The 15682-nt window shown below is 53.2% G+C and overlaps 1 protein-coding gene across 4 annotated transcripts in view; it reads left to right on the top strand.

Moving 5' to 3' along the window:
* The first annotated feature begins 7253 nt into the window (after positions 1-7253).
* The window catches only part of CTDP1 (CTD phosphatase subunit 1), a 42954-nt gene continuing 34525 nt past the window's right edge, over positions 7254-15682 (top strand). For 2 of the 4 annotated variants that reach the window (XR_012498681.1, XM_019715723.2), the window contains exons 1-4: positions 7566-8033; positions 12580-12663; positions 13318-13411; positions 14720-14848. Coding sequence is in view for 3 of the 4 variants with exons in the window: in XM_019715723.2 (XP_019571282.2) it covers positions 7729-8033; positions 12580-12663; positions 13318-13411; positions 14720-14848 (612 nt within the window). In the remaining variant the exon portion in view is untranslated. Of the gene's footprint in view, positions 7372-7537; positions 8034-12579; positions 12664-13317; positions 13412-14719; positions 14849-15682 lie in introns of those variants that run through there. The other 2 variants (XM_074339797.1, XM_019715715.2) reach the window with 2 other exon arrangements.

Below are 15682 nucleotides of genomic sequence, written 5' to 3'. Positions count from 1 at the left end.
CATGGCCTTGGTGCCAAATTCAGCAAAGATGACAGAAGCTACTTATCTCTCATGAACATGGATGTAAAAATATTAAGTAAAATATTAGCTAAGTAAAACCTAGTGACTTAATTGGGTTTATCCCACGAATGCATAATTTAAATTAGTTTTATAAACAGAATTCATATGTATGTCTGTATGTATAATGTGTATATACATTTTTCACTATGTTAACAAAAGAGAAAAACCCTATGATTACCTCAGTAGATGCAGATAAACATTTGATAATATCCTAAAATAGTCATAAAAATCTTTTAAGAGACTAAAAATACATTGAAATTGCTTTAACCTGATAAAGCACATACCAAAAAACAAAACAAACAAAACAACGTAGTAAACATCTTCCCTAATGGGAAATGTTAGAAACGGTCCCCGTAGAAGGAAACAGGCAAGCAGAGCCATGGAGACTGGTCCTGCCCATCACTGCAGCGTAGGGATAAACGAGCACAGAGGCAAGGAAAGAAATGAAACTGGAAAGGAAGTAATAAAATAGTCATTGTTTGTACATGGTATGACTTCTACATAGAAAATACCAAAGAATCTACTGACATGCCATTCAAAACAAAAGAACTTGGTAAGGTAAATGGGCATAACATCAGTTCACAAAAACCTATTGCATTTTTATATACCAGCATCAATTAGAAATGTTATTTTTTTTAAATTATCAAGTACAACAGCAACAGAAAATATAAGGTAACCAGGAATAAATCTAGCAAAAAATGTGTAAGTCCTACATCGAGAAAATTATAGCATCTTACTGGAGGCCTTGAAAGAGGACGTAACTGGATGGTTGACTTGCGGTGTTTACAGACGGGAAGATTCAGGTCACAAGATGTCACTTCTTGCCAAACTGACCTACAGATGCCACACAGTTCTGATCAAAACTCTAACAGCTTTTATCAATAAACTTGACACTCTAATTTTAAAATTGATGAAACAACAAAGGCCAAGAATACCCACACGAAACTGCTCGCGGAGCTGCTAGAGGAGGAGCCATTGTGGGCACCGGCCTCCCATCCGTGACCCATTATGAAGCCACAGTAGCTGAGACAACTCGAGAGTAAACCAGGTTAGAAAGTCCAAAACAGGCTCAGAGGCTTATGGCGACTTAATGTGTATCAGACACTGCATCCCAGACCTATGAGGACAGGATAGGCTGTTCAATACATAGCACTGGGGCCACTGGTCACCCCCACGGGCAAGTTCCCTGCCTGTACCACATACAAGACACCCATTTCCTGTTATTCAAAGACTTACCTGTGAAAGGCAAACTTTCGCAAATTTTAGAAGTGAAAAAAGAAGCTATCTGTATGACCTTAGGTTAGGGAATGCATGCCTAAATTTAAGAACTTCTGTTCATCAAAAGATGTCATAAGAAAATGCGAAAGACAAACCAAAGCTTGGCCAATGAGGGGGTAACATATCAACAACAAAGGGTTTGGATTCCGTAACCATAAGGAACTACTACAAACCAATAATTTGTATCACAAATCAATCCAATAGAAAAATGATCAACACGCATGAGCTGTCATTTCACAGAAAACACAAAAGGGAAGAAAAAAAAAAGGAAAAGATACTGAGCCAAATGGTTATTGGAAGAATACAAATTAAAACCACGAATTTTGATTTTAACACATTTTCACCTCCATTGGCAGATTAAGAAGGCCTGATACCAAGTTGTTGAGAATGTGCTGTGAGTATAAATTGAGATGACCATTCTGGAAAATAAAGTGACATCACCTCGTAAATCTGCACATCTGCATTCTCTATGATTCATCAACTCTGCACCTAGGCACGTGTCCTCCATACCTGAACACGTGTGCACCTGTGCCCCGAAACTCGAGCCAAGGGGACTCCCTGCAACCCTTTGCATGTGCCAAAAAGCAGAAAACATCCAGGGTGCACCTACAAGACAATGGACAGATGGCATCCCGTTACGTTGTTCACACAAGGGGCTACCACACAGCAGTCACAGTAAATAGACCATCACCACATAAAACAATAAGAATTTTGGATCCATAGCGATGAACAAAAAAGCCATTCACAGATTTAACAAAACAACAACACATGTGATGCATTTTTATAAACCTTGAAAACAAGCAAAACTAAGCAATTTATCTGTGTCAACAGCAGGTCCTCAATAGCATCATTTCACTCCACGTCATCTCCTTATAACACTGAACCAGATGCCGGAAGAACCTAACTCCTGTTTGTATCAATTAGCCTGTGGTAAAATTGGTTTAATTATATGTCATGTCACTCAGTCGCAGAACCCATCGACGACACTGAAAACTTACGTGGATACATACACATGCAGGAGAGCACAACGTGAATGGAGCATGACCAATGTGAAACTGAGGATGGCGGACCCCTCTGCTGGGGAGCCCAGGGACGGGTGGGGTGGTGGGGAGCGCACAGCAGCTGTAAGGACACTGGTAACATTCTAGATTTTAGGTTGGCTGAGGGATTACAAATACTCATAGCCTTTGGTATGTATATAATTTTCATAAGTTTTAAATGGGGGACAGAAGGAAAACAGGAGACAGATCGAGACCCAGCTAAAGGCAGTTAGGTGTCACTACTGGGTGGCGATGTGTCTGTGGTCCTCATTTGTGCTCCCCACACTTGTGTTTCACACAAAAAATGGCCCCAACTCCCTCCAAGACAAGCCTTGCTCTTGCCAGTGTTCCCACCCAGCCTGGACCTCCCATTACAGCTCCATCACGACTGGGAATCAGCCCTTGGCCCTACTTGAGCTCTCCACAGTGGCTGACACCACTGACCCCTCCCTGCTCACTCACTGCCTAGGAGATCCCTGGAGGCCCCTTTCCCACACGAGATGCTCCCATCACTTAATGTTATTTACACAGGAATCTGCGACATTGGTCCTGCTTTCCCACCCACTGGTGATTCACAGGAGAGTTAGCATGTCCCTAGGTAGACAGGGAGGTCCCTGGTGGAATAAACAAACACAGCCATACTCTAAAACTCCAGGTTTTGAAATCACTCTCTTGCTCCAGGACGAAATATAACAAGGCCTTGAGGTTAATCATAAAATTCCTTTTGGCCTGACAAACGGAGCAGATCTGATACATAAGAGTGGGTTACTTTGCTAATTCCTTCAGGATGGGCAAGCGGAACAAACCTGGTAGACGAATTTCATTAGAAGGCGCCAGTTCACTTCTTCAAACAGTTCCCCTTCCCAAAGCAGGCAAAGGAAGGTATAAAAATAAGAGCTTTTGCCTCAGTCACAGGGCACCCCCATTCGAGAGCCCCTCCCGCTCGGGGAGCTCTAACTTTCTGCTTTCAATAAACTACCCTGTTTTTAAAACTCTTTGGGGGCCCGGCCGGGTGGCTCAGGCGGTTGGAGCTCCGTGCTCCTAACTCTGAAGGCTGCCGGTTCGATTCGGTTCGATTCCCACATGGGCCAGTGGGCTCTCAACCACAAGGTTGCCGGTTCGACTCCCGCAAGGAATGGTGGGCTGCACCCCCTGCAACTAGCAACTAGCAAGGGCAACTGGACCTGGAGCTGAGCTGCGCCCTCCTCCACGACTAAGACTGAAAGGACAACAACTTGACTTGGAAAAAAGTCCTGGAAGTACACACTGTTCCCCAATAAAGTCCTGTTCCCCTTCCCCCAATAAAAAAAATAATTTAAAAAAAAATCTCTTTACCTCTCCTGGGTCCGTGTTTCCATTCTTCGGTCTCACGAGACACGATCCTGGCCCACACCCAGAAACTGCCTGCAGATCCAACATCATCTACATTCCTCCATCAATTCTATCACAGGCTCAGGAAACTCAGACGTAAGGACCCCAAGGGCACTCACAAGCTTTCTTCCCAACATGCCGTTCCCCGCTGTTTCTCCTCTGTTAATCCTCCAGAGCCATTTTTCATTCCTTCTCACTAACCTGCCAAACAAGTGACAAAACCTGGTGGCTGTAACTCAGAACTTTCCCTGCAAACACTCCCCTCTGATCAGACAACCTCAGAAGTGGGGTCTTTATCTCCAGGTTCTCTCAGCCCTCAGCTGCCAGCATTTTCTTAAGCACAGATCAGATAAACTCATACATCTGCTCAAAACTTTTCATGACTACCCACTGCCTACCTTGCTACACATTCAAATAACCCAGTAAGCAAAACTCCCGATACTCAGATCCCATCCCAAACTAATTAAGTCAGAATTTTGAGGGATGGGACGGTGGTATGTGTCCTTTTTCAAACATCCCACTACTGTTCGTTGGGTTTTTTCCACAAAGGACTCTTATTAAGGGAACCCCCAGAACCTCAACCATGATGGTCCTTATGCCGGAATGCCCATTTCCTCTTTACCTCGTGTCAAAAACCCACTCACTGTCTTGTTCCTCAGGTAGTTACTGCTGCAATAACACGGGAAAATGAATAATTGCAGATATCATGTTTTAGATGACATCAAGGCGCTCTGGAGAATAAGAGGATGAAAAGAAAGAAAATCCCAGAGAGAGAAGAGCTGTCCCCAGGTAAACTGCCACCAGTGGCCCTTTTCTTCTCTCAGCCATTCACTGAGTATGGGCAGAGTCTGAGCTCGAACTTGACACAGATGGAGAGATTTGGCCAAAGGGGAGATAAGTCCTTTGTGTTGGCTTGTGTGATGGGCTGGAGACAAAATTTTAAAGGAGCCCCACATACACAGCTGGTTTCCCTCCCAGGACATTTGCTTAGTGCTGGGGAAGCATGGAGGGTGGGGCTGTGGCCAGGCTTTCGAGGCAGTGTGAAAGGTACAGTTTGAGGTAACTATGAATGAGTAAATTCCCACCAGCAAGAGGGCCTGCTATCGCACACAGAAAGTCTTGCTTTTGAGATATTTGAAGCCAAAAGTGGACTGAGCCAAACCTAAGACTCCAGCACAGCCCTGACAAAATCAATTCTTGATTGTATTGAAGTGATGAGCCCTTCAACGTGTGTGCCCACAGGAGAAAGGTTGAGGTGTTCTCTGTCTATGCTTCTTCTATGCACAAGGTCTGGCATACTAATACAAACAATCCTGATAGCTGCCTTTTGTGTTTTTGTGTAAGTTCTGGTGAGGGCACTGGGCCTGGCGGGCCTGTGTGGGAGGGAGGGAGACCAAGGAGAGAGTCCTGAGATGCTCGTTGGCACAGCACTCGAGAGGCAGCAAGAAGGTTTTTTGGAGCACAGCAGAATAGCCTCCTGAGGCTTCCATGACTGTTCAGGGTAAGTTTCGGGAGGGTAGCAGCTGAGAACTTTCAACTGCCACTAAATCTGAAAAAAGCATGTTTTTATGACAGCTCGAGTGACCTGGGGGTGGTGACAGGGACTGATGTCACCTCCTTTTGTCAGGAAAAGGATTCAAGCATCACAAAAAAATGAAATGCCACCACTGCAAGGTAGGTAAGATAGGACATTACAGTCACCGTGTGGCTCAAGTATACAGGGGTAGGGAAGTGCCAACCACCTCATGGCAAAAACATGAAAATTGTGGTGCTGTTTTCTAAGGAACAGAGTCAAAATCACTTTAACACAAAATATGCTTTCACCAGAAGGGCTAGACTGTATTAATTCCAGAAAAACGAAGCTCCTTTAAGCGAAGTGGACTTGCTTCTTGGATAACCAGAGAGAAAATCAGCAATAGCTCCATCTAGCTGGGGAGTGTGCCTTCCTTTAGCACCTGCCGGGCCTGAAAACCTGGGCTTGGAAAGGAGCTTCTGGAGAAGACTGCATGGGAGGGCCAGAGGTAAAGCCCCATGCAACGCAGACGGGGAGAAAACAGTACTGACATTGAACATCCTCTCCGGAAGCTCTTAAATCCATGAGGACTTTTTTTAACACTCAGAGAAAATAAGTGAGATTAGTTCTATTTACGTGTTGTAGGCCTACTCCTATTTTCTATTTCTTCAATTTCTGTATGTTTGTTTTTCTAGGAATTTTTTATGCATTTCACCTAAGTTATCTAACTTGTTGGCATACAGTTGTTCATATTATTCCCTTAGAATCTTTATTTTTTGTGACATCGGTAGTGCTATTTTCTTTCATTCCTAATTTTAGTAATTCCCTTTTTTATTCCTGATCAATCCAGCTAAAATTTTGTCAATTTTTTTAAATCTTTTCAAAGAACCAACTTTTGGTTTTGTAGATTTCCTCTACCGTTTTTCTATTTATTTTATTTCTGCTTTAATCATTTCTTGTCTGTTTTGGGTTTCGCTTGTTCTTTTTCTGATTTCTTATGGACAAAGGCTAGATTATTAATATTTGTTCTTTTTAATATATTAGATATTTTAGCCACGTATTTCTAAGCACTGCATTAGCTGCAGCACACAAGTTGTAGCATATTTGTTTACTTTCAATCATAAACATTTTGCGGCTCTGATTTCCTGACACATTGGTTACTCAGGACTACTGCTCCCCATGTGGGTTTCTCACTTAATTTCATGGTGCTGAGAACAAGCCTGGTGTGGTTCCAGCCCTTTTACTCTTTCTGAGGATTGTTTTACGTCCCAGCAGGCAGCCTATCGCGGAGAGTCCCACACGGAGGTAAAGAGAAGGTGCATCTGCCGTTTTGAGGACCTGCTGTCTTGGTTCATGCTGTGGTTCCAGTCCGCTCTGTCCTTTCTGATCTTTCACCCAGTTGTTCTACCCGACGTTGACGCTGGGTCTCGAAGAGCACAACTACCACTGTGCCTTGTCGCCTCCCTGTCACTGCCGGTTTCTGCTTTCTGCGTCTGAGGCTCTGTCGCTGGGGCAGGTGCTCGGTCCACAGTTCCCGGCGGCGGAGGCAAGAGGGGAACTGCAGGCCTTTAATGGTTGTGAAGAACGCCCTTCAAGGAACCAAGAACGAGCACGTCCATGAATTATCCCGCACTCAGAAGCGGCGACAGCCGAGGTCCCCCACGCGCGGCCTCCGCAGGAGTGCGGCTCGGAGGGCGAGAGGCAGGGCCCGAGGCCGAGAACACCGCCAAACACACAGCCTGGCGCGAGCGCAGCGCCGGGCGCCCATCGCCCTCTGACCCCTGCCCGGGCCCTGGCAGGCCGGGGCCGCAGCCCCGCCACGCCCGCTCCGCAAACCGAGACTCAGACTAACGACCCCGGGTCTCAACACGTGACGGACTGCCGGTCAGCGCCCCGAGTTGCATGCCGGGACTCGTAGTTCTCACGACGACCGCCTTAGCGCGCGAGCGGAATGTCGGACGGCGGCCCGCGCTGTATGCCGGGACTCGCAAAGCCTGACGGGGAACCGTGCTATGGCAGCGCGCGGTGCATGGCGGGACTCATAATTTAACAGCGCCGGGCCTCAGCGCATACACGGAGTTGTGGGACATTAGCGAGCGCTGCCTGCCGGTAACCTGTACTCCTAGGGTAAACGGCGTAGGGACACTGTTTCCGCCGGACCCAGCCCCACGGGTTTGGTACTATGGCGCCTACGGTTCCTGCGGCGGGCGCAGCGCCTCTCGAGCACAGTGCGGGCTTGTTTACTCGCGGGCCGCACGGCGCACGCACGCACGCGACGTCACGTGACGTCACGCGTTGTCCCGGAAGTCGGCGCGGACCAGGGCGGCGGGTGGAAGCCGGTGTAGGAGTGGGAATCGTAGTGCAGCCACCGCCTCCGCCTGGGCCGGGGTCGCCCGCCCGCCGGCGATGGGCAGCGGTGCCTGAGCACCCGTCTGCCGCGTTTCCACAGCGACTCCGCTGGCCGGGATGGAGGCGCCGCCCGCCGGCCGCGTTCCCGCCGAGGGCGTCCTGCCGGCGGCCGTGGCCGAGGTGCGCTGCCCGGGCCCTGGGCCGCTGCGTCTGCTCGAATGGAGGGTGGCGGCGGGCGCAACCGTGCGCATTGGCTCGGTGCTGGCCGTGTGCGAGGCCGCCGCCTCCGCGCAGCCCTCCGGACCAGCCCCTGCTCGCTCCGGCTCGGGTGGCTGCGTGCGCGCCGAGCGCAGGCTGAGGTCGGAGCGCGCCGGCGTCGTGCGGGAGCTGTGCGCGCACCCGGGCCAGGTGGTGGCTCCTGGGTGAGTAGGTCGGGGGCGAGGGGAGCGAGAGGGCGGGAGGGTTGTCTGGGCCAGGAAAGGGGCTCGGCCCGGGGCACTAGGCAGGAAGGGGCTCGGGCTGCGGCCGAAGGGGCTGCGCGCGGGGAGCACCCCACCCCCCGCAGCTGCGCGTCTGCGAGCTTTTCTAAGGCTGCACAAGTCGCTGCTTGTGCTTTTTGTGTAGGAAATGGTTGTGTTCGTTTCTCTTGTGTAATTGCTGTCTCTCCCCAAGACACTTGTAAGTTAGGAAAACTCGGTGCGACAGCAAGTACTGGAAGAAGAGCCCGCCCCGCGCTTGTCACCGCCGTGTGAACTGTCGGGGCTGTCTGTCCTCTTCCTCAGATGTCGTAAACCTCGGGAGACGCGGTCGTAAGACCTGGCGGTGTGTGCATCGCAGTTCGGGAAGGGGGTGCAGCCGGTGACGGTGGTAGTACCCCTCCTACCATAGGCTCTAGCTGTGGGTCCTTAATGTGTGTGTTTTTAATTTATTTTTTAAATTTATTGGGGTGACAATTGTTAGTAAAATTACATAGATTTCAGGTGTACAATTCTGTATTACGTCTCATAAAGGACTTTTTTTCCTTTTCTGAAGTGTGTGAACCTGTCTCAGTGCATACTTTCAGAGTTTCCCGGGGTGGTGCTCTTGAGATTGGGTTGAAGTGTGGCCACAGGTGTGTGCACGAGACTCGTGGTTGTTTCATTGTCGGGAACAGGAAGCCAGGGCAGGAGAGCATTCCTGCGCCCTGCTGTAGTGGCTGGCGCGCAGCTTCCCTCCGTGGCGACCAGAGTATGCCAGGTGCTCAGGCCCCTCTGTCCACCCTGGCGTTCCTCTGGTGGTGCTGCCTGCTCTGTCTCGGCTCCTCTCCGTGTGGCCTGCTCTCACCCTCCATCTGTTGAGCATCTCCTCCCTCCCGGAAGCTGATGACCAGGGCAGGATGGGATGGGACCGTCCTCCATCCCAGCCCGGGGAGCCTCACCCTGCGTCCACTCTCCCACTCATCCCTTGGAGGAAGGTCCCTGGCCGTCAGCTCAGGCGCCCACGCCTGCCCAGTGGATGCCGGTGGGTGGGATGGATGCCACCTGGGTACTGCACCCCTCACTGGAGCTGCCTGCCTGGCTTCCTTTAGAAGGGAGAGGCACTGTGCTCTGGGTGACACACTGGCATGCTGTCATCATTACTTTGAAGTCACATCTTACCTGACCTTCGCTTGGGCACTAATGAGCCTGTAAACCCGCCAGCCTGTGGATGATGGAGATGAAGCCCAGTGCTGGTGTATCACCGTGTAGAAAACCCCAGAAGTGAAGAGGCCTCTCTGTGCCACTCTGTCCCCCTGGTTGTACAGAGAAGGCCGCCGGGGCCCAGACAAGCTCGTCCGTGGGAAGCCCCACATGTAGTGCTGGGAGCACATCCAAGTGACCAGTCAGTCCATTGTCTCCCAGTCCGCTGCGTACCCAGTGTAATGACAGGTTCCCAGCTGTGAGTCGCTGCTGCTTTCAGTGTTTGAGCTTTGGGGTGCCCCACTGCGGGGGCCCATCGCAGGCTCTTTGAGAATTTGGTGACTGACAGCGTTTCTCCTGGAACGTAGGTGTGAGCGAGCATGTGCAGCTCCCGCGCAGAGCCCAGCACCCCTGGCGGAGTTGTTCGTCGTCACTGCCATCATCGGGAGGCATCCTGGCCACAGCGGGCGGGACTCAGTCTCAGCAGTGGACAGTTCTAGGAACTTAGGAATGCTGGCTTTGTACTGTACAAACAGTTTCTCAGTGAGGACTCATGTTATTTGACTTAATGTTCAGATTATCCCACCGTTGGTCAGTGGGAGCCCCTTCAAGCTGCCTCCTCCGACAGGGCCCGTGTCGGAGCACCACCCTGCTTTCTGGTGCAGTAGTATTTAGGCTCTAGCTCTCGCAGTCCCCACCCTGGAACCAGCCATTAGACCAAGAAGTGCTGTTTCTTTGTGATGGAGAATGGCATTTAGAGACAAAGAGCCGTGTGCGCTGAGTTCCTTTTCCCAGTACGCCCCTATCCTCACACTTCACGGTCAGCACAGGTCCCTGATATGTTCGAGGAAGAGGGAGGTGGGGCCCACCCGGCCTAGTGTTCAGCAGTGACCGCTCCCCAGCAGGGTTCAGGGCGCCCAGCCCCAACACTTCCCTTACTGCTGTGGACCCTCTGACGTCCCCATTACCGCAGACACGAAAGCTAGTGAAGACAGACATAGCAGGACAGTTTGGTACTTGTGTATTTGGGGGGAAATAACTTGTTTGGAAAGCTCGTTTCATGATTTGCCTATGGGTTTTCTTCAAGGACCAAGCAGAAAAGTTAACATTTATTGGTGACTGACTCGACGTCCGGGCTGGTCTCCTTGGCTAAAGCGAGGTATTTTTGGACTCAGGGCACCACTCCCTTTCAGGTGTGGTGATGCTGTCTGGTGGGTTGACAGAAGAGGTACTGAGATCCTCTGGGGACCTGAACCCGTCTGTCAGTATCTGCAGAGATGAAGCGGAAACAGCACACTCAGAAAGGACATCGCTCTGATGTGTTTTCTGCTTACCTTTTCTGTCTTGGCCATTCCAGCTTTTTTCTTTTTGAGAATGTTTTTAGCCTGTGTGAAGCTGCAGAAGAAGTGTGCTGGGATCGTGTGGCACTCAGCTCTGACCTTGCAAGGCATTCTGAATGATACTTGAATTGAGACAGAAAATACAACCTCTTTCCCCCTTTTTAAACATGGTCTGGATAGTTCAGGGATGCTGTGCCCAGGGCCTTAACACAAGTGTCAGTGAGTGGGGGGTGGGGGGGCACACACGGCTGAGTCTGGTGACGTCACAACGTCACTGCTGTGCTTGGGCAGGGCCGTCTGTGTGCCTGCGCGTCCCAATCCAGCTCTGGGCCCCAGGTCCCTCCTGCCATCCTCCCTGAGCTGCTCCGGGAACTGGCTCAATGGGCTGTGGGGCATGCAGAAAAGGCCTCTCTGGTTCTTTTGCTAACAGCCCACGTATTCGCAATTTCGCCTTTCTGTGCGGGAGGGCAAGACAGGCAAGGGAGGGACCCCAGTGCCGATGGAGGCTGAGTGACACAGTGTCCGTAAGGGGCTCTGGGAAGGCAGGTGGGGCCCATGGACGGTGAGTTGTGCACAGAGCTGTGGGAGGGCCAGCTGCAGGGCCTGCGGCGTGGGGGTGGCGTGGGGTTGGAGGAGCGGGTGCAGGTGTTCCTGTGGGTTGGGCGAGCATGAGTGACTGGGAGGACGGCACTGCGTGGAGAGGTCCCAGTGCCCCGTGGCTTTAGCGTGGAGCCACGCGAGAGGAGAGGGCAGCTGGGCCAGGGTCCCAAAGCCGGACCCAAGCGCCAGCTCTGGAAAGCAAAGGCACAGGACTCACAATGAGGAGCTGGAGCGATGCCGGGTGCCCGGGTGGGCAGCAAACCGGGGCAGGCGGGAGCCCAAGCAAGACGGTGTCCTTGGCCAGGCTTCACGGGCAGGTCGTTCCGAGCAGCCATGCGGGGTCCAGTGCAGGCTGGGCCGTTCCTCTTGTTGTTTACTTAAGAGGGGAAATTGGGGCAGACTTCTGGGTGGAGGTTTGGGGCTGCAGACATACAGTGGGTCGTTAGGCCTGGGCCCAGTCAGGGCGCCCCGAGTGACTGGTTGTGAGAGTGAGGACAGAAGGGAGGGGAAGAGAGGGCCCTTGTGAGACGGGGCCTGTTGCCCCTCCCCGGTTTGGGGTACCCAGTTGGTAGCTCTGGCCACCGTGAAAGTCAGTTGCCGTCCAGAAGCCTCTAGGATAGAAATGGGTAAGGAAGGGGGTGCGAGACCACCCCTGTGTATGGGGCACTGACTGGTGGGCTGACTCTCTGACCTCAGGGAGGGTCCCTGTGTTTCGCGCCTTACGTTGTGAGGAGGGGCCCCAGCTCACAGACACTGGGGCGCTGACTCATGGCGCTCTGATCGCCAGCCGGCAGTTCACACGCTGATCGGCCCCCTTCCCAGGCTGCTGCCAGGCGACCAGGCTTTGATGCAAATGCGCAAAAAGAGCAATAATTTCTATGTTTATAAAACTTGAACGTTCACAACATTCTGTCGGGAAAATTGAGATGAATCGTAGTGTCTCCCTGGACTGGAACTGGGGGCAGATGCTCACTCGTCACCTGTTGGGGTTACACCAGTCCTTCCTCAGCGTATGAGCTAAGTTTCCATTTTTATGTGTACATTGTTTATCTGGAATTTGAGACAGTTTCCGTTACCCCCGTTATCTCCACTCCTGACCACATCCTCAGTTCTCTCAGCTGACCCGCGTGGAGTGGGGTGTGTTTTACGGGAGGGGCCATAGGTGAGGCAGCCCTTTGTTCACTTGCTACCAAAGAGATGGAGCCCTGGAGGGGTGCTGTGACCTGCCTGACGTTAGGCAGGGTGCCTGGGGGGAGTGATACAGAAGTCGGGAGTCTTCACCCCCACACACGGGCTCTTCCTAGGGCGCTGTGACCAGCCCAGAGGTTTCATGCCCCTCCTAATTTGTGACTCTTTGATCCCCTTTCTAGAGCGGTCCTGGTACGGCTGGAAGGATGTAGCCACCCTGTTGTCATGAAAGGTTTGTGCGCTGAGTGTGGCCAAGACCTAACCCAGTAAGTACCAGAGCTCGGGAGTGAAAATGGTGCCTCTGGGTTTGAGGAGTGACCGGTGGGGACAGAGACGTGAGATGCTGAGGGGCACGGGGGCAAGAGGGGGACCTGACTGCAATTGCAGGTGGCAGACAGCCTTCCCCAGACCCGGCCATTCTTGGGTCAGCTCGCCTGCCTGGGAGGCCGCCCGCCTGGCTTTAGTGCTTTAACTTCTGCAAGCACTGACTTCTGCCTGACGCTCACCCCAGCGAGGGGAGGAAAGTGCTGGCAGGCTGAGATGGATTTCTCGCTCCGCCCAGCGGACTCGCGTCCGTACACCCGCCTGGACGTACGTGTCAGCCCCAGTGCCCTGCGTCACCCTGGGCCAGCACCCCACCCGCAGCAAGTGGCCACCCGACGGGATATGTGCAGAGCCCTGTGCACTATTCTGTGTTGTCACGTTCGAGGGGCAGTTTCTGTGTGGCCGTCCATTTGTTGTCAGCGAGAGCTTTGAGCATGACAGCATTTGACTTTTTTCACCAGTTTTTCCTGTCTGTTTCCAGCACTTTTCAACAGCCTGAGATTCTGCACAGGCGGCAGCAGCAGCACACCCAGCACAGATCCCGCTGACCGTGCTTTCTGTGTGTGGTGCGCTCAGCAGCCCTTTTGCCTCCGCAGGTTGCAGAGCAAGAATGGGAAGCAGCAGGTGCCACTGTCCACGGCCACCGTGTCCATGGTGCACAGCGTCCCAGAGCTGATGGTCAGCTCCGAGGTGAGTCCGCCACGGGGCCGAGCGGCTGGGAAACACCCGCTGAGAGCAGTGTGCAGGGCACGGGGACATGCCCGCTCTGTGGTCGCTGTTGCTTCTGAAGTAACCACTGGTGGGATGACACTGGTGCGGAGCATGTGCCTGTCCTGTCCCAGCGTCCCCCTGGCCTGTGCTCCATGGGGTGCTGTGTCTGCCGCCCTGGCCCCTGGAGCAACACAGACATGGGCTGGGACCCCACGAGCAGTGGTCTGTGAAGAGCAGATCTGGTCTGGGGACAGGGATGGGCAGCTGTAGGGCGCGTGAGCTGCTGCTGGCAGTGTGGACGTGGGTGCAGGGAGGGCTGTCGCTGCGTGGGGACTCGGGGACCCGGACGGTGGCTGAGCGGGGGACAGGCTTGGCCTTCCACCTACCCGTGCGCGCCTGCTCCTTCTCCTAAGCACCAGGAGTCCCCGGGCAGTGCCATCAGAGGCTCCCTGACCTTGCCGGCTTGCACGGGTCGGGGCCCAGGTGGGGGGGAGAGCGAGGCTAGAGCCCGGAGGCAAAAGCTGTCTCAGCTGTGCGTTGTTGTAAGCCGGTGATACACGGGCAGCGTTACCGTTTTGTTAGAGTTGTGCCTGTAAGTCATAGGTGTCTACTTGCCTTTTCGTGAAAAAGACGAGATACCAAATATGTGATTCTGATTTTTCTGAATTACTGGGCTATAAACAGATGTAAATACTTGCGAAAGATAACTAGGACTTTTGAGGATAAAAAAGGAAGTCCGTGTCCCCTCTCCCACTGCCCCCGCCATGACAGGGTAACTATTGGCCTTGGTCCCTTTCAGGAATAGACAGTAGACTTCTCCCATCCAACCTGATCAGGCCAGGAGTTTGTTCACAGTAGTGAGTGATGACAGTTCAGTGAGACATCACAGGATGCAGGCTCCCGAGCCTTTGTACCAGCTGAGTGTGGGAGGGCCAGGCGCTCCCTGGAAGGGCGTTCCCGCTGCCCCTGCCTGCCCAGCAGCGTCTCCCGGCTGTCCTGCTCCAGGAACCTTGCAGCTCACTGGGGTGGAGTTGCTGTGTCGCAGTCGGCTGACTTTGCACCCTCTTTTTCATTGCTTTACATACTGGACTGCACTGCGGAATCAGGATGACGAGGCAGCGCCCTGGGGCGGGCGGGCCTGTGGCCCATGCGCGCTGCACAGCAGTGGGTGGGGGATGGAGAGCATCGCTCAGCTTCCTCCGTGTCTGTTTCTCAATAAAACCAAGGTTTGTTTTGGATGCAGATGCATGTGTGTTGTGGCCTTTCCTTTTGTCTTTCCAACCTCAGCAAGCTGAGCTGCTCGGAAGGGAAGACCAGCACCGGCTGCATCGGAACCGAAAGCTGGTCCTCATGGTCGACTTGGACCAGACTCTGATCCACACCACGGAGCAGCACTGCCAGCAGATGTCCAACCGGGTGAGTGCAGCAGCTGCCCCGTCAGACACCAGCGCATGTGCCTCGCCCTCCGAGCCCATGCTGTGCCAGGCCCCGCCCTGGCCGTGCTAGTTACTTAGCAGGGCCTAGGGTTCAGAACTGGGAAGGCCCTGGGGCCAGCAGTGGCGTGCATGGCAAAGCAGGGGCAGTCGGGGGTTGGGAGGGATGAGCAGCTTGGCATGTCCTCTGGAGTGTCTGGAATCCTGGGGCAGTACAGGCCAGAGGGGACCTGGGCTGCAGATAAAGGCTGGGCGCCCCCACGTGAGTTCTCTGGGAAATACAGAAGACGGAACCCTACTTCAACTCAGTCCGCAGTTTGGAGCCCGGCAAGTTGAATTTCTGGCCCTTCCAGAAGGCTTTTAATGCCGGCTCCATGCAGATGGCTCTCCAAAGGCTGGTGCCAGCCTATGCTGTCGTTACCTGTCGAGGCCTCAGCAACACTGAGCTTATCCCCTCTGAACTTCCTTGCTGTTAGACGGGCTGTGGGCTCCTGTGGGAGCTCGGGGTCTCGGCGTCTGCAGCTCCCATCACCCCTGGTTGGGACAGTACGCAGAGAGACGCTGCTCAGAGGCAGCGTGGGTGCTGGTGTGCCTGTGGGGGTGGGGGGCGAGTCCCTTCACAGGGCAGTTGGACTGGGTGCAGTGAGCCTGTCTCAGCCTGTGTGGTCTGGAAGGCGAGGGCGTCCTCGTGTCTGCACGGCCAGTCCTCAGCACCTGCTGGTGGCTTCCCTGTACCTCCACCCACTGGCCCCGTTCCTGGCCTGGGCTTGGGGACAGCGTGACAAGCCAGCTCCGCCCGACTCAAGGAGCGACACCC

This window comes from Rhinolophus sinicus, linkage group LG09 (assembly GCF_036562045.2).
Source record: "Rhinolophus sinicus isolate RSC01 linkage group LG09, ASM3656204v1, whole genome shotgun sequence".
Taxonomy (NCBI): Eukaryota; Metazoa; Chordata; class Mammalia; order Chiroptera; family Rhinolophidae; genus Rhinolophus; species Rhinolophus sinicus.
The sequence above is the reverse complement of the archived record's forward strand: the minus strand, read 5'-3'. Positions and strand labels throughout refer to the sequence as shown.